This window comes from Loxodonta africana, chromosome 12 (assembly GCF_030014295.1).
Source record: "Loxodonta africana isolate mLoxAfr1 chromosome 12, mLoxAfr1.hap2, whole genome shotgun sequence".
Classification (NCBI taxonomy): domain Eukaryota; kingdom Metazoa; phylum Chordata; class Mammalia; order Proboscidea; family Elephantidae; genus Loxodonta; species Loxodonta africana.
This window is the reverse complement of record NC_087353.1, coordinates 72,501,035-72,519,685: the sequence shown is the minus strand read 5'-3', so window position 1 is coordinate 72,519,685 and position 18,651 is coordinate 72,501,035. Positions and strand designations below refer to the sequence as shown.

The 18,651-nt window shown below is 44.7% G+C and overlaps 1 protein-coding gene across 2 annotated transcripts in view; it reads left to right on the top strand.

Annotated features, from left to right (window-relative positions):
* MYH11 (myosin heavy chain 11) overlaps positions 1-18,651 on the top strand; it is a 154,255-nt gene that overhangs the window by 93,607 nt on the left and 41,997 nt on the right. For both annotated transcript variants that reach the window (XM_064295629.1, XM_003421886.4), the window contains exons 8-13: positions 1,821-1,919; positions 4,853-4,996; positions 11,204-11,299; positions 14,898-15,016; positions 15,632-15,784; positions 16,914-17,087. In XM_064295629.1, the coding sequence (XP_064151699.1) occupies positions 1,821-1,919; positions 4,853-4,996; positions 11,204-11,299; positions 14,898-15,016; positions 15,632-15,784; positions 16,914-17,087 (785 nt within the window). The remainder of the gene's footprint in view (positions 1-1,820; positions 1,920-4,852; positions 4,997-11,203; positions 11,300-14,897; positions 15,017-15,631; positions 15,785-16,913; positions 17,088-18,651) is intronic.

The window sequence follows — 18,651 nt, the reverse complement described above, 5'->3', positions numbered from 1 at the left end:
ATTTGAGGTTCTGTTCCACATTTTTCTCCTATCAGGGTGCATGTATCGTAGCCCTGATTAGAATGGTCGGTAATGGGGCCAGACACCATCTAGTTCTTCTGGTCTCAGGGCAGATGGGGTTTGTGTAGACTATTAGTCCTGTAGACTAGTTTCTTAACTTTGAGTCTTTGGTTTCCTTCTTTCTCTTTTGCTCCAGACAAGTAAAGAGCAATAGTTATATCTTAGATGGCTGCTCCCAAGGTTTTGAGACCCGAGACACTACTTCATTACTTTGTTTTTAACTCTCAATTGCCAGGATATGTGTTCAAACTTTTTTTTCTTTTTCTGGGAAGGGATGCATCAATGGCATACTCACCCCTTGCAAGTCTGGAATGTCCTCCCTTACCCAATACATCAATGGCAATTTTGTTGCTTATAGAATTCTTGTGAAGGGATCATTTAAAGTCTAAAACCCTTGTGTTCAGACCCCCTTTTTCGGAAGGAACTTGGAGGATGTGTTCTCCCTACACAGGTATGGAGGCTGAACCCTGGAGAGGTTAGCTGTCTGGGTCAAGCTCATTCATTCTCGTGAAGCCCAGCCCTTGGCCATGGTGTTTACAACCACTGTAGATGCTTGGCTTTGCCACTTCCTAGCTGCATGGCCTTAGGAAATAACTTTAACTCTCCCAATCTCAGTTTCCCTAGACTGAAAAAGAGGATAATATTTGCACTTGCCAGGATAGTTTGTGAGGCTTAAATGAGATCATGCATTCATCACAGGGATTTATCAGGGGTAGATGATGTTCAAAGATAGCTCATTCTAAAGAAGAGGAGCTGGTGACGGCTGATGGGGGCACATCTCATTACCATGCTCCTCCCTAGCCCTTTTCCCTTGGGTCTTTTTATACCTGTATTATATCCTTACCAGTTGCCTTTGAGTTGACTCGACTCATGGTTGACCCCATGCGTGTCAGAGCAGAACTGTGCTCCACAGTGTTTTCAATGGCGGATTTTTTTGGAAATAGATGGCCAGGACTTTCTTCCAAAGTGCTTCTGGGTGGACTCAAACCTCTCAGTTATCTGCTGAGTGCCTTAACCCCTTGTACCACCCAGGGTCTCTGGGGTTCTTTTTACTACTCTTTTTTTATTCTTTCCCTTTCCTCTGCTCCCCTCACTTCTCTCAGGCTTGGGGTCTGCCAGCACCACCCAGTGGTCTCATTTGTCCGTGGAGGCAAGGGTCAAAGTGGAAGGTTTAGGTCCCTGGGCCAGGACTGGAAGGTTAACCCGTGTGAGTTGGGTGTGGATGACTTGACTCTGCCTCAGCTCTAAGCCTCTTCGCAATTCTCCAAGGAGCCTCTCCTAGGCCCTGGAGATTCCTGCTCCCCCACTTGGTGTGACGGGTTGGGGAAGAAGGTTAGGCTCCTGCACAAGGAAGGCTTGTGGCATCCCCAGAATCCTTGCTGCTGTAGTTGATGTTGGCTGCCATCGAGTTGGCGACTAACTCATGGTGATCCCATGCACAATAGAATGAAATGCTGCCCAGCCCTGCACCATCCCCATGATCAGTTGTGGATCGGACTGTTGTGATCCGTAGGGTTTTCACTGGCTGGTTATCAGAAGTAGATAGGCAGGCCTTTCTTCCTAGTCTACCTCAGCCTGGAAGCTTCGCTGAAACCTGTTCTGCATCATAGCAACCCACAAGCCTCCACTGATAGATGGGTGGTGGCTGCGCCTGAGGTTCACTGGCCAGGAATCGAACTCAGGTCTCCTGTACGGAAGCAGAGAGCTCTACTATTGAACCACCACTGCCTCCCCTAGAATCCTTAACTCCTCCCACCCAGACCTGCTAGAAAAGTCACGGGCGATTCGCCAAGCCAGAGACGAGCGGACATTCCACATCTTTTACTACATGATTGCTGGTGCCAAGGACAAGATGAAAAGTAAGTGGGTGGCAATGATGAGTGAGTGATTGGAGGCTTGAGGCTTCCCTTTCATCCTGATGAAGGGTTAAGACAGTAGCTGTGAAAAAAGATCCTTCGGGAGGAGGGACGTCATCTTTGTGTGGCGAATGCTCCATTCCTCACCATCTTCCAGTGAGTGAATGTGGCTTTTGTTAGGCACCTACTATGTGACAGACACCTAGAAGAGACAGACAAATCCAATTAGACACAGTCTACACCTTCTAGGGAGGGGAAGGAGAAAGACAAATGCCATATTCACCGGTTTATAAACCCTGCAAGCGTATAAGGTATATTGCAATTTTATAAGAAATCAAAGGGGGCAAACTAAGTACGTTTCATTATCCATGTTTTGAAAATGAGCTTTAAGTGGCTTAGTGTAGGGCAGGGGTCAATGAGCTTTTTATGTAAAGGGCCAGGTAGCAAATATTTTAAGGAGCCCTGGTGGGCCATATAGTTCTATCACAACCTACTCAGCTCTGCCGTTGTAACACAAGAATAGCCACAGACAATTCGTGAATGAATGAGTCTGGCTGTGTTCCAACTGAACTTTATTTACAACAACAGGTGGTGGGCCATAGTTGCCAATCCCTGTTGTAGGGAAGACAGTATTTTCTCCTGTAGATAAAATGTCCTATATACCAGATTCCAGCAGGAAATTGTAAGTTACAGATACGTAGTAGTAACCTACTTACTCTTAGAAGAATATAAAAATCGTAAGAAAGAAATATGTCAGTGGGTATAGTAGGGCCATTATGGTAATAAGTTTAGGTCTAAAACTTTATGAGAATAATCCTAATTTTGCTTCCTATCAATTTTGTGGCCCAGGGTTAGTGATGTTGGTTAAGAAAATTACTAAAAGGATGTGCTGAACTTGTATATTAACTGTGATGAGGTTATCGCAGGGCTCTGCCACTAGAGGGAGACATCGTCCATTATTTAATCTCCTTGCTGCTTGGTCTTCTGGAGGATGTGGATAAGACAGCGGAAAAAGATACTGTGGGGTGGCCTAGGGAGAAATGTTTATATCCGTCCTCCTTCTGGCACCAAGGTCAACAGTTCGGTTGTTTGGCAACTTGGTTTTCAGTCTGGTTATCTGTCTCTGGCCTTTCATTTTGTGTTCGTTCACCTTGTCCTTCCAGAAACTGGGCAAGGATAAGGCATGCAGCTAAAGGTCCTGGGCCGTTTGGATTATTGATGATAGATCCAGGAAGAGGTTAGGCTTTTAGAGAGAACTGGACACGTTTGTAAATATATCCATATTCTGGATAATGAAGTCTTGGCAGAGACCGAACTCCTTGTGACTTTAATGAGGTCCTCCAATTAATCTAAGGGTTTGAGTTAACTGGAGTCTTGGGTCAATTTAACTTCAAATTTAGCGAGTAGCTTCCAAGTGACTTGACCCATAAAAGACCTTTGTTTTAAGAAAAAAAAAAAAAAGCATCTGGCTGACCCTAGCTCCAAAAGTGCAGTAAAATCCAGCTAATTAAAGATTGGTCTGGGAGAGGATGTTTGATGTATTGGAGGGTGTGATAAAAGCAAGTAGTGCAATAAGAAAGAAAAGCAGTTATAAAACTTTTTGGGAGAAAGGGGACTCAACAGCAATGAAGGGACTGTAACTTCAGAGTGTGACTTTACAGAGAACAATATTTAATAGATGTAATATAAACATAATGTAATATAAAAAATGTAATATAGATGTAGTATAAACGAGGAGTTGGCAAATGTTTTTTTTGTAAAGGGCCAGATAGTAAATCTTTCGGGCGTTGTGGACCATATGGTTTCTGTTGCAGCTACTCAACTCCTCTGTTGTAGCAAGAAAGCAGCTGTAGGTGAGAGGCAAAGAAATGGGAGAGGCTGGGTTCCAATAAAACTTTATTTACAAAAGCAGCTGGCGAGCGTGATTTACTGACCCCTGATATAAACCCTGTTTACTGAGTCAACTAAAAATAATTGGGGGAGAGGGTGGGTAGTATGAGAGAACTAAATCTTCCACTTTAACAGGAAGTCCATAGATAATATCTGAATTTGGCCTATCCAAAAATAGAATAAATGTTTTGGATAGAGAAATGGTGGTAACTACCAGAAGAAATAGCTGAAAGACAGAAAAAGCAGTTGTTATAGAGTGGGTTAGGAGTTAGAAGAGAAGCAGGACAAAAGAGTGGTGTTTTTCTTTATAAATCTTTTGGTAGTACAGGTAGTCCCAGACTTACGACTGAATTCAGTACCCACGACTCTGTCCTAAGTCGAATACCTCTTTTTTTTCCCCTCATTATCATTGCCTTTGTTATCAGTATCTTTATAAATCTAATCTTTATTTGTGTTTGAGGATCGGAAACATCATATACAAATTTACAGATATGGTGACCCCAGGAAATTACGTGCTGCAACGTTGTATGTGGTACACATTACTAACGATAAGGCGTAGAAAAACAAAAGATGGTTGTGAATGTAGCTCGTCATAACTTGAATACATCCTAAGTTGGGGACTACATGTAATTGATCTTTAAAAATCATGTACATGTATGATTTTGATAAAAATTTAATGGATAAATCCAGGTTAACTCTTCAGATAGATTTGATCCTGAAGGCAGAGTGCCTTTGGGTAATTGGGAGAAATGCACCCCTTCTTCCAGGTAGATAACACCCTCTGCCTGGCTCGGGGCTTAGCAAGCAAAGCCAAGGCTAGATTTGGGCTGCCAGGCGCCCTGGGACAGTGCACAGCCTGCTCCATTGTGTAGCAGGCTGGGCGAGGCTCTCCATGCTGTGATGCTGAAAGAGCGTTTTAAACATCTGAGCATTTTTTGGGAATGGAAAAGACATTAGAATGGCCCAAACCCCTTACCAGCTCCCTGTCTCACATTGGGAGTGGAAGTGTGCCCCCTGACCACTGTCCCCTCTTCCCCACCTTCTAGATGACTTGCTTTTGGAGGGCTTCAGCAACTACACATTCCTCTCCAATGGCTTTGTGCCCATCCCGGCTGCCCAGGATGACGAGATGTTCCAGGAAACCTTGGAGGCCATGGCCATCATGGGCTTCAGCGAAGAGGAGCAGATGTGTAAGCTTCACACCTTGAGTCTGGGGGCTGGCAAGGAGACCTAGTTCACGTCCTTGGTACCGCTGTAATCAGTTAGGAACTTTTCTCTGGTCAGGATAGATTTCTGCCCTCTGAATTCCCTGCCTCCTCAAAAAAAAAAAAAAAAATATTACTCTAGGTAGTGTTTTAGAAAACATAAGCTAGGGCTCTTTCAGTTAGAAGCTACTCAAATTGGCTTAAGCAAAAAGGAAAATGGTTCACTCCTAGAACTGAAAAGTTCAGGGATTCTGGCTGGCTTCAGGCACAGCAGGATCTAGGGGCTCAGAAGATGTCTCCCAAACCTGGTTTCTCCCCTTCCATCTCTCAGCAACATTGTGTCTAAGTAGGCTACAATTTCTTGCCAGCAAAATGGCTGCTGTGGCTCCAGCCCTTACACGCTTGTGTAAAAGTCCAGCAGAAAAGAGCAGATTTCCTGAATGAGTCCCTGAATGGAGTCTCATTCGTTCCGATTGGTCAGCTTAGATTGATGTGCAAATTCCTGAGATACTCATTGTAGACAGGGCAGTGAAAAATCTCTAGGTGGCTTAGGTTATGGTTGTTCCATTCTTGAAACTGGAAGTAGAGATGTCAACCTCATTGGGAACATGTGGGCAGAGGCGTTTCCCCACAAAACAGAACAGTGGAAAGGAAGTAATCAAGGCAGTGAATTTACTTGGGTCTTCCTGGAAAGGCAGCTCTGGTGGTAGGCCAGTACTGATCAGTATCATAAATCAAGGACCAAGAAAGACATTTGGGTCCTGAGACGACTCAGAGATGTTCCCGGTGTTGACACTGTGCTTCAAGAAAGACGTCTCTTTCTGGGTTAGATGTGCCCGTTGTTCAAGGTTAATCCGTTTTGGCAACACTGGCACAAGATTGTGGAAAATTTCCTTCCTTCCCAAGCCCAGGTCCCTTTGGGGCCCAGAATAGCACTAAGGTTGCAGAGATGCAGTGTGGGGGGAGGGGCAGCTCCTGCCAAGATAACCCAGGGCCCAGAAAAAGAAGGTTCTGTGGGTTAGTTGACAAATGGATGGCATTTGTGGGTTTTGGCCAGGCTCCCACATCAGAATCCAATGCTGCCGAATCACACAGACTCTCCGAGAATGATTGGTTTCGTTTGGGACATGGGTCAATTTTGCTTCTAATCTTTGCTTTAAAAAAAAAAAAAAGATTAAGTCCTGGATGTGTGTGATTTGTTATTTATTGTTAGCTGCCAACAAGTCAGCCCCTGACTCATGGTGACCCCATGCACAACAGGACTGGACCATTGTGTCCTTGATGTTTTCATTGGCTGATTTTCACAAGTAGATTGCCAGGCCTTTCTTCCTACTTCATCTTGGTCAGGAAGCTCCGCAGAAACCTGTTCAGCATCATAGCAATAGACAAGCCTCCATTGCCAGACGGGTGGTTGGTGGTTATGCAAGAGGCGCATTGGCTGGGAATTAAACCTAGGTTTCCTGCGTAGGAGGTGAAAATTCAACCACCGAACCGCCACTGTGCCAGGCATTTGCTAGATCCTTTTTATTCCCCTCAATGTACCAGGATGTTCAGTGCTGTTTTATATCAGTAGTAAAAAAAAAACTGGAACAAAATAAAATGATGAGTAGAGGGTTTATTAAATTATTGTCTGTCCTGATGAAAGCCATTTAAATTACATTTTAGAAAAATATGGAAAATGCTAGTAATTTAAAGTGAAAAACATCAGGTGGCAAAGCAGTATGCTAAGTGCCTTATATGCCATATTTAATGGCTGTTGTTATTGCCGATTTGCAGATGAGGAGACTGAGGTACAGAGAAGTGAAGGAACTTGCCCAAGGACACACAGCAAGTTGCTGACGGAGCTGGGACTGGTTCTCAGGTCTCGTGGACTCCTGAGCCTCATGCTGTGATTCACTGTGCTCTGTTTTTGTTCGTGGGCAAGTGGATTTTGTCCTTTAAACTCCTTTAAAAATCTATGTCAGTGAAGCAGTGGTGATTCAGTGATAGAATTCTCACCTTCCACGCTGGAGACCTGGGTTCGATTCCCGGCCAATGCACCTCATGTACAGCCACCACCTGTCAGTGGAGGCTTGTGTGTTGCTATGGTGCTGAACAGGTTCCAGTGGAGCTTCCAGGTTAAGAAGGACTAGGAAAAAAGGCCTGGTAATCTACATCTGAAAACCAGTCGATGACACCTGATCAATCACAACTGTCCCGTCCGCAGCCCACCACGGGGATGGCACAGGGTGGGCAGCATTTCATTCCGCTGTGTCTGGGGTGACCGAGGGCCAACTAGACAGCAGCTAACATCAGCAACGAAAACTGATGTCAGGGCTCAGCTACGGAGGCTAGAATGAGCCCAGTGTGTTCTAAAATGTAGACTCACCGCCGGGTGATACATGACAGGGACCCCACCGTGAGGCATTCTTCTCTCTACTCCCTCCCCGTCCTGATGACTTTCACAGGGAGAGCTAATTTGACACTTAGTAGGTCTTCAGTTCCTCTCTGGCATTTGCTAATCTTCCTTCTAACCACAGAGAGCAGATAGACCCCAGGCCCAGCACCACGGACCGTCCTTAGTATCCTACTAGAATTTAATAGTACTGTTTGTTTTTCTTGTCTTTATTTTCATAGTTGCCATCTATTTATGGCAAGTGAAGCTGATTTTTCACGTAAGATAGAGAAAGTTTCCTGTTAAGATAAATTTAAGGAAAGAGAAGTGAGTGCATTTAAAGAAAAACAAAGCAGATGGCACAGAGAGAGCAAACATTAAGATGTTGGTGTGTAAATGACTGATAACTGAAGGACATGGGCTTAGACTGGTATGTTTCCCAACCTCAGTTATAAATCCGGGGCTCCACGCCAAAACCTCCGCAGAGAGTCTGGAGGAGAAGGGGTAAGTCGGCCCCAAGCCCTGGAGTTGTGGGGGACCCTAAGGGACCAGGAGAGGCCAGATTTTCTCTGCCACGTTAGGTTCTGTTGTGTGCATGGAGCAACTGCACAGCCATTGGATTTTAGGAGAGAAACAGCTGGAAGGGACCTCAGAGACTGTCAATCTAGCCCCTGTTCCCTGGAGCTTGAGAGGGATCACCCTGAGAGCTGGTAGCAGACAGGACTGGAATCATAGCCATGTTATAATAGAGCTAATGTTTATCCAAGGAGTCCTGGTGGCACAGTGGTTAAGCTCTTGGCTGCTAACCAGAAGGTTGGCAGTTCGAATCCACCAGCCACTTCATGGGAGAAAGATGTGGCACTCTGTTTCCATAAAGATTACAGCCTTGGTCAGAAATCCTGTGGGGTGGTTCTACTCTGTCCTATAGGGTTACTATGAGTCAGAATTGACTCGACGGTGGTGGGTTTTTTAATATTTATTGAGTATCACCTATGTGCCAGATACAAGGCCAGGCACTTTTCAGGGGCTCTTTCATTGAATCCTCTCCCAACAACCCTGTGAGGCAGGTGTCTTTATAGGCTTTGAGATGGCGATCCCCTGTGTGTGAGAATAGAACTGAGCTCCATAGGATTTTCTATGCCTGATTTTTGGGGATAGGTTGCCAGGCCTTTCTTCTGAGGTACCTGTGGGTAGACTCAAATCGGTGGTTAATGCGCATGGCTGCTAACCAAAAAGTTAGGCTTGAGTCTACCCAGAAATGCCTCAGAGGAAACGCCTGGTGATCTACTTCCAAAAAATCAGCCACTGAAAACCCTATAGAGCACAGTTCTGCTCTGACACACATGGGGTGGCTATGAGTCAGAATTGACTTGATGGCGACTGGTTCAGATGGTGAAATGGAGGCCCAGAGAGGCTACTACTGCGCTTGAGGTCACACAGCAGCTAAGAACAGGGCTGGGATTTGAAGCCAAGCAGTCTGGCTCCAGCACCTAAGCACTCAACTGCCGGCTGCCCGCTACACCAATTCCGCACTGCCATTTAACCTGTCCGCCTGAAGGCCTTTCTGAAGAAGCGGCAGCTAACCCAACCGCCCAGGCACTCAGAGTGGATGGCCGAGGGTGCGTCCTTTAAGGAGCCCCCCAGGGAGTCTCTAGATCCATTTCCCAGGCTTCACTCCTTCAGTTGTGCTGCTTGCAGGCTGTGTTGTTGTCGGCTTCCTATTTTTATGTGCAGGGGAGACTTATAGAGCACTGTCCACCCTGGCTTTGTCCTAAATGCTAATTTTTGTCAAATCACTAAGTTTATCCTTTGGCTTTCCTGTTCCTAGAATAAATATCTAACTATTAATTTTTTTTTTTTTAATTCCACATACCACCTAAAGTCATCCACTTGCATACCGGGCGGTACACGAGCCACACGTTGGGAAACCCTGGTTTCTTATTTCCCAGTAATACCGTGGCTACTACAAGTTAGAATCACCTGCCCCAGGCCCCTTTGCTCTGAATCCTCACAGCCCCCACCAGCCTACTTTGTTCACTTGGACTAGTGGTTATCAACTTGGCTGAGTTTGTCCCCCAGGGGACATTTGGCAACATCTGGAGATAGTTTTGGTTGCTATGACTAGAGAGGAGTGAAACTGGCATCTAGTGGGTGGAGGCCAGGGATGCTGCTAAACACCCTGCAGCACACAGGACAGCCCCCACCACAAAGAATTACCTGGCTCAAATGACAATAGTGCCGAGGGTGAGAAATTCTGAATTCGGCTACTCACCTGGGCTCTGCAGGGCCTTTCAACAATGCCTAGTCTATACTTGCACTTTAAGCACCATGAATATGAAACTCAACAGTTTACAAAGCCCCTTTAATAGATGTTACTGTTAAAAGGCACTGCCTTAGCCATGTCCTGTCAACAGCAACTCTGTTGGTTTGGTAGGGGGAAGGGTTTCTGCAATAGTGAATGGGAGCAGCTGGGTCTTTCTCCTACTGAGCTGGGCCAGGGATCCTAAGCTGTGAAGACAGCTGCTGTGAAGGGCTTTGTCACCCCCAGTTTGGTCTGAGCAACCAGGGGAGGCTGGGGTCTCTAGGCCTTGTTCCTGGAACACAGTGATTTCTTCCTAGAAGCCAGAACTCTAGGTGCTTGCACCTGAGTTAAGCTAAAGCCAAGTATTTGTATTAATTTATCATCTGTCCGTCCCTCCCTCCCTCCCTCCTCTGGAATAGGCTTCAGGGATGCAAAGATGACTAGGGAATGCCTTGACTGTCCAGAAACTCATGGTCTGGTGGGGGATTTCGGACACAGAAACTATCTTAATAGTAACATGGGCTCAGTGTGTGGAGTCAGAAGGGTTCCTAGTGTCCTGGGATCACAGGGTTATTTCCTGAGACACATGGACAAAAGATGGGAAAAAGATTTCCCCCTTCTTCATCCCAACGTGGACATCTTATACACCCAGCCAGAGCACAGTAAGGAGCACAGGGTTTAAAAAAAGAAATACCTTTTATTGACATGCAATTTACCTTTAGAGAACGGTGCGTGCCATAAGTATACTGCTCCATGATTTTTCACACACTGAATACACCGTGTGACTAATACCCACTTTAAGTACAAGGACACAGCCAGCCCCCCAGGACCTCCCATGTGCCCTTGCAGGAGCTTCCCCCCATCAAGGATGACTACTCCCCTGAGTTCTAACAGCATAGACCAGTTTTGCCTGTTCTTGAACTTCTGTAAATGGCCTTAGACACTATGTTTTTGTTTGCATCTGGCATCTTTTGTTCAGCATTCATGTGTGTGAGGTACAACAATTTTGTTGTTTGTAGCTATACAGCATCCCTTCTCATTCCTGTATTGCGGGGGTTGGCAAACCTTTTCTGTAAGGGGCCGGAGAGTAAATATTTTAGCCTTCGTGGGCCATACGACCTCTGTTGCAACTATTCAATTCTGCTGTTGTAGCACACAAACAGCCATAGAAAATATGTAAATGAGCAAGTGTGACTGTTCTAATAAAACTTTATATACAAAAGCAGGTGGTGGGCCAAATTTGGCCCATGGGCTACCGTTTGCCAATCCCTGCTGTATAGTGCTCCATTGTAGCACAAGGTTTTTAGCCATCTGAAAATATCCAGTTTCCCTCTGCCCAGGTTTTCTCTCCTGTTAGCAGGGAGTTGGGATAATTTTGTTTCTTCTAGGCTCATGAGCTCAGAACTGAGTCTCTTTAGGGGAAGGCATGGTCTGGCTGTGGGTCTCCAATGACTTTCGGCTCCAAATCTTGGTGTTAATGTCTGGGTCTTATCTGCCTCTTCTCTCCCTACCTCAGCCATATTGAGAGTGGTGTCGTCTGTCCTGCAGCTTGGAAATATTGTCTTCAAGAAGGAAAGAAACACAGACCAGGCATCCATGCCGGATAACACAGGTACTGGCTCCCTTTTACCAATAACTGCGATGACTTTGGGGATGGGGAAGAATCAAAATCGGGTGTGACCATTTTCTGGATGGAGGTATCTGGGGTGTTAACAAGAACTGGACTAGGTTACAATCTCTGACTTCTCTTTTTTTTTTTTTTTTAACTGTGTCCCTGCTGAAGACCCTAGAGAGGAATGTTCTCTCTTTCTCTCTTCTTTTTTAATGTTTTCGGTGAAGGTTTACACAACAGTTTAGGCTCTCACTCAAAAATTTCTACACAAGTTGTTCAGTGACATTGGTTACACTCTTTGCCATGTGTGAGCATTCTCATTATTTCTGTTCCAGTTGTTCCATTTCTATTACTCTAGTTTTGCTGCCCGGTTACATTCTTATCTTTGTTTTAAAGTAGTTGTTGCCTGGTCTCATATAGGTGGCATAGTGGTTAAGTGCTTCGGCTGCTAACCAAAGGGTTGGCAGTTCAAATCCGCCAGGCGCTCCTTGGAAACTCTATGGGGCAGTTCTACTCCGTCCTACAGGGTCGCTATGAGTCGGAATCGACTCGAGGGCACTGGGTTGGGTAGGCGATGTTTTAAAGAGCACAGTACTTAATGGGTGATGTTCATTATTTTTTGAGCCAATTTGTTGTTTAGCTACAAGGTGACCGCAAGGGTTAGTTTCGGTTCAAGGTCTGAGGAGCATTGCAAGGCAATGGTCTTGAGGAGTCCTTTAGTCTCAACCAGCCTACTAGGTCTGTTTGTGTGTGTGTGTGTTGTTGTTGCTGTTTAAGGAATTTGAGGTTCTGTTCCACATTTTTCTCCCGTTCTATCAGGGTCCATCTATTGTGTTCCTGATTAGAGCAGTCAGTTGTGGTAGCCAGGCACAATCTAGTTTTTCTGGTCTCAGGGTAGACTGGAATGTTCTTGAATCAGAGGGTAGGAAATAAACTAATAGTTTTAGAACAGACAGAGTCCTTAGGGGTCATCTGTTCTATACTCCTCACTCATTTTTTATTTTATACAACTATTTCTGGAGCATTTACTGTGTGCCAGATACCGGGATATAGGAGGAAACAAGAGAGACACAGCCTTTGTTCTCATAGCATGTACAGTCTTGCTGAGGAGACAGACCCCAGGTTTCCCCACAGTTAGGGTTGCCTTTTATTTTTAATAAAATACAGGACCCCCAGTTGAATCTGAGTTCAGATAAACAACAAATAATTTTATAAGTATATCCCATGTAGTATGTGGGACATAATTACAGTAAAAAACTATTCGTTGTTTACCTAAAAGTCAGATTTCACTGGGCATCCTGTATTCTTTTTTTTTTTTTTTCCTTTCCTAAATCTGACAATCCTAGCCACAAATAAACAGGTTATATTTTAAAAAGATAGCTCATGCTTATTGGTGGCTGGGCCAAGAAGGAAATGGGTTCTCACCCTGCCTGGCTTCTTGTCCACCTGCAGCCTGGCCAGTCCCCGCTCCCAGGCTGTCCCTTATGTTGCTTTTTCAAGCTGCCTAGAGCTCACCGCGTTAGACCTGTTAATTGTTGCATACGTATTAGACTCCCCAAATATGCTATATTAAAGAAAATCCACACTCCAAAGAGAGACTGGCAGGGAAAGAGAAACCAAAAAGCACTCTTGGAAAGAGATGGGGACAAATCCTGCTATCACTCTCTTGTCCACCTCACTTGTGGAAACTGTCATGCCAGACTGGTCTTTGTGTTAAAGCAGCAGCTAGTGGTAGACTTGTTTGTGGCTTTGTTTTGAAAAAAGTTTTTAAATGCCGAAATGTGCTTACAATAATATAGTCAGTCCACGTGTCCACTACGCAGAACTGACATTTGTGAATATTTGTTTGTTTTTTTTAATGAAATAACACAGTATAGATAATATTGATGTTCCCTTGGCCTTCGAGCTGGGCCCTGTTCTCCCTCCTGCACCCACGCTTCCTGGCAGTCACAACTGTACTTTATTATGTACCTTTTACATTTTCACATGTATCTGTATAGATGAACAATGATGTCACATGTATCTGTATAGATGACCAATGATGTCACGTGTATCTGTATAGATGAACAATGTGTGGAGTTGCTGAATGATGTCACACTATAGATGTCATTCTGCAACTTGCCTTTTTTACTCGATACTCAACCATTGTCTAGATCAGAGTTTCTCGTCCTGGGTACTATTGACATTTTGGGCTGTATGATTCTTCTTTTTTTCTTTTTTTGAATAATATTTTATTGTGTGTTTTTGGTGAACGTTTACAAGCAAGTTAGTTTCCCCATTTAACAACTACTACACAGATTGTTAAGAGACATTGGTTATATTTTTCACAAGGTGTCAACATTCTCATTAATTCCCTCCTGAATACTTCACTCCCGGTAGTCTGGGTTCCCTGTCCCCTTACTCTTTCACCTTTGCTTTAGAACAATTGTTGGCCATTTGCTCTCCTGTAAATGGTTTTTCTTAAAGATGCTCATTACTCACAGGTGATATTCTTTATTTTATGAGCCAGTATGTTCTTAGCTAAAAGGTGACCTCCAGGGATAATTTTGGTTTAAGGTTTAAAGCATTATCTCAAGGTGGTAGTCTCAGATCGTCCTCTAGTCTCAACTGGGCCAGTTAGTCTGGGATTTTTAAGAATTTGAATTTTGTTCCACATTTCTCTTCCATTTTTTAAGGATCCATCTATTGTGGTCCTGATCAGAATAGCCAGTAGTAGTAGCTGGGCACCATCTATTTCTTCCGGTCTCAGGGTAGATGAGCCATGGTTCGTGTAGACTGTTAGTCCTATAGACTAGCTGAGCTGGATAATTCTGTAATGTGGGGGCTGTCCTATGCCTTGTAGAAATTTTAACATCATCCCTGGCCTCCACCCACTAGAGGCCAGTAGCATTCCCTCCCTCAGTTGTGACAGTTAAAAATGAATCCAGAAATTGCCAAGTGTCCCCCTGGGGACAAAATCATCCCGGGTTGAGAACCATTGGTCTAGAGAAAAAGAGAAAGATCATTCTTTTAACTGTTATTTGGTATTCCATCTTACAAAAATACCACGCTGTATTTGTCACTCCCATATTAGTGGTCATTTAGGGTGTTTCCAGCATCTTGCTGTTACAAACAATGTTGCAATACATATCCTTGAACAGGGTGTCAAATACTTACTGAATAGTTGCTATATATCAGGCACTTTTCATACCTTACCTCATTTAATTCCATTAACAACCCAACAAGATACCAGGTAGCTTCCCTTTTATAAAGCTGTGAAAAGCAATGATCTGGGAGGTTAAATAGCTTGTCCAAAGTCACATGGCTAGGAAGTGGGAAGGGGGCAAGGACTTAAACCTAGAACTCTTTGAGCCTAAACGCCCAGTTGAGGCATATCCTCCACTCCAGATCTATCATTGCCTCTTAGCAAAACATCGGGGATGGGTTCACTAATTACAGCGGTTTTGGGGGTTCTTTCATACTGTGTTCTCTACCATCATGCTTCATTTCTCCAGGAGAAACCAATGTATATGCAGATCACAAATACCCGTGTGATGTATCTTCCTTTCCATGCCTTTTCTTTGGTGAGGAAATCAAGATGCTTCTTTTCCCCATTCAGCTGCTCAGAAAGTTTGCCACCTCATGGGGATTAATGTGACGGACTTCACCAGATGCATCCTGACCCCACGTATCAAAGTTGGGCGGGACTTGGTACAGAAAGCTCAGACAAAAGAACAGGTAATGTGGCACTTGCCATTTATTCCTGCAAAATCTTCCATCCATCATCTGTCTACCTGTCCATCTGTCTGTCCATACTTTCATCCATCTGTCTGTCCGTCCGTCCACCTACCCACCCACCCACCTATCCCTCCATCCACTCATCTATCTATCCACTCATTCATCTCTTTAACCCTCCATCCATCCAGTCCCTAGAATATTTGAAACCGCATGTCATGTTCTCAGCAAGAACCAACAGAGTCTTTCACTCATATCTTATCTTGATTTCTTTGTGGCAGGTATGAGGCCTGACCTAAGAGATTTACCTGTGGAAATGACTATGTAGCCTTTCTAGAGACAGGACTGCCTGTCCCTGAATGATCCCTGAGATGGAACAGATTCCATAGGTCCTCTGAAGGGAGGTGTTCAGTCATTCATACAGTCACTCCTTAGGTCTGACATGCTATCGTTTGCTGCCATTTTTGTACTGGTTTTAAAAATGATGTAATTTACATTTTTGTCTATTTGTTAAGAACTGAGTGTATGTAGAAGGAGAATTAAAATCTGAACCATCAGCCTGGCTTATATGAAAATGCAGCCCACAGGAATAACCGTGTTTCGTTGTTCCCTCTGCAGGCTGACTTTGCTGTAGAGGCCCTGGCCAAGGCCACTTATGAGCGTCTTTTCCTCTGGATACTCAACCGTGTGAACAAAGCCCTGGACAAGACTCATCGGCAAGGGGCTTCGTTCCTGGGGATCCTGGACATTGCAGGCTTTGAGATCTTTGAGGTACAGTTAAGTGGGACCATGACAGCCATGGTTTTGGTTGTCTGGGACAAGGCTTCCCCTGGGAAAAATCATTATTCTGGAAAAAGGCAGACAGCCCCAACAGGGTGGGAGCCTGGCTAGTTAAAATTAGACACTTGAGGATGTAAGAGAGAAATCCAACAGGGAATGCATTAGTTTGTGAAACCGAGAAGGCCAGAGGTACAGCTGGATTCTACAAGCATCTGTCATCTCTTTCTCTGCCTTCCTCCACATTGGCCTCATTCTCAGGCAGGCTTTTGCCTCATGGTGGCAAGATGGCTGCCACAGTTCCAGACTGCCTCTCAGTAACCCTGACAGGAATGAGCACATCTTTTTTCCAACAGTTCCAACCAAAATTTTAGAGTTGAGTCTCATTAACTTTTATTCTCCTGCCTTGGGCCACATGATCATCTCTAAGGTCTTCATGTAGTGTAAACATGGCTACTGGATCCCACCCTAATGGGCAAGAGGGAAGTTCTCAGAGAAAGGGAACATCTCGGGACTCACAGCTATCCCAAAAGATGTCTGCTACAGTGTTACACCCTCTCTGAGCCTCAGTTTCCACATCTGTAAAATGGAGGTGATAACATACCTCATGTCCTGATGGCGCAGCGGTTAAATGCTCAGCTGCTAACCAAAAGGTCGGTGGTTTAGACCCACCAGCCGCTCTGCAGGAGAAAGATGTAGCAGTCTACTTTTATAAAGATCGGAGCCTTGGAAACCCTGCGAGGTAATTCTACTCTGTCCTATAGAGTACTTATGAGTCGGATTCGACTCCACGGCAATGGGAACATATCTCACAAGGGTATTCGAGGCATAGATCATTGTGCAAATGGTGGAGATAAGCATCCTTAAAAATAATGTGTGTGAGGAACATGTGACATTGGAGCAAAGGAGTATGAAACAAAATAAATTTCGCCAACCCTGCTGAGCCCTAGGCAGCCTTTGTTGGAGTCCAAGCCCTCTCTGTGGGTGCTGAGATGGTAGAACAGGCTCTTGTGGAGAGGGCGGCAAGCCATGGGGTTTCTCTGGGGTGGAGCGTCCCTGGGTCTGTGTCCTCATGACTTCATACAAGGAGCTCACCTGGCCTCCCCTGGTGTCGTGTGCGCAGGTGAACTCCTTCGAGCAGCTCTGCATCAACTACACCAACGAGAAGCTGCAGCAGCTCTTCAACCATACCATGTTCATCCTGGAGCAGGAGGAGTACCAGCGCGAGGGCATCGAGTGGAACTTCATCGACTTCGGGCTGGACCTGCAGCCCTGCATCGAGCTCATTGAGCGGCCGGTGAGGGGCAGCTCCGGCGCAGGCGGGCGGGCGGGTACTCGTGCCTGCGTGGTGCCCCTCATGCTCACACGCATGTATGGCCTTTGTATAGCTGATCTGTGGGCCTGCATGCTCTCGTGAGCACATCGGCCTCCCCCATCACCTTGTCCTGGAAGACTGCACCCTGAACTTTTTTTTTTGAATTAATATTTTATTGTGTTTTCGGTGAAAGTTTCCATAGCAGTTTAGATTCATTCAACAATTGCTACACAAGTTGTTCGGTGACATTGGTTACACTCTTCACAATGTGTGAACATTTTCGGTATTTCCATTCTGATTGTTCCATTTCCTTTAATCTAGTTTCCCTGACCCCTTACATTCTTGTCTTTGTTTTAAAGTAATTGTTGACCATTTGGTCTTATATAAGTAATTTTTTAAAGGAGCACAGTGTTTACAGGCAATGTTCATTAGTTTTTGAGCCAATTTGTTGTTTAGCTACAAGGTGACCTCAAGGGTTAGTTTCAGTTCAAGGTTGAAGAGTATCTCAGGGGAGTAGTCTTGGGGAGTCCTCCAGTCTCAATCAGTCCAGTAGGTCTGTTTTTTTTGTTTTTTAATTTGAGGTTCTCTTCCACATTTTCCTTCCATTCTATTAGGGTCCATCTATTGTGGCCCTGATTAGAACGGTTGGTAGTGGTAGCCAGGCACCATCTAATTTTTCTCCTCTCAGGGGAGGTGAGGCCATGGTTCGTGTAGACTGTCCTGTAGACTAGTTTCTTCCTTGAGTCTTTGGTTTTCTTTCTCTTTTGCTCCAGACGAGTAGAGACCAATAGTTGTATCTTACTTAGATGCCTGCTTTCAAGCTTTTAAGACCCCAGACACTACTCAGCAAACTAAGAGGTAGAACATAACTTTATCAACTATATTATGCCAATAGACCGAGGTGTCCCTTGAAACTATGGTCCTAATCCTTCAAATGCACACAGAGCTCTTGTGAGCTAAAGCACACTTTTCGTTAGCCCATTTTAATTAACATCAAAGGTATTTTCTTTCTTTATTTCCCCTCCTTTCCTTCCCTCTTCCCTCCCTTCTCTTCCCTTTCTGTCTCTTCCATTCATTCATTACCAAAGGTTTTTTTTTTTTTTTTTCATGCATCCTAAACTTCTGAAACGGGAGCTCTGATTGAATCATGGCAAATGCCTATTTACTGAGCACCTACTCTGTGTTAGGCCCTCTCTTTAGGGGCTGAGAATGCAAGTATAAACATGACGGGCATGGTTCCTACCCTCCTGGAGGATCAGACAACACAACCAGACAAACAACAGAAGCAACTAAAGCTCCCTATAAGGGCAAAGTGGAGAATAATACAGGGGGGCCTGCTTTGGACAGGACAGTCCAGAAATGCTTCTCTGAGGTGTGGACATTTAAGCTGAGTCCCCAGATGAAGCCTGTTTCCTCCAGACTACTTAGTTTAGGAATGCCTCACCCCTCAAGAAAATGCTGTACTAAAAGGAACCCTGAGGTGAATTGTTATGTAAAGCAATGAATTTCTTGGGAAGAATTGGGGTATCTTTGTGATGTTGTGTGT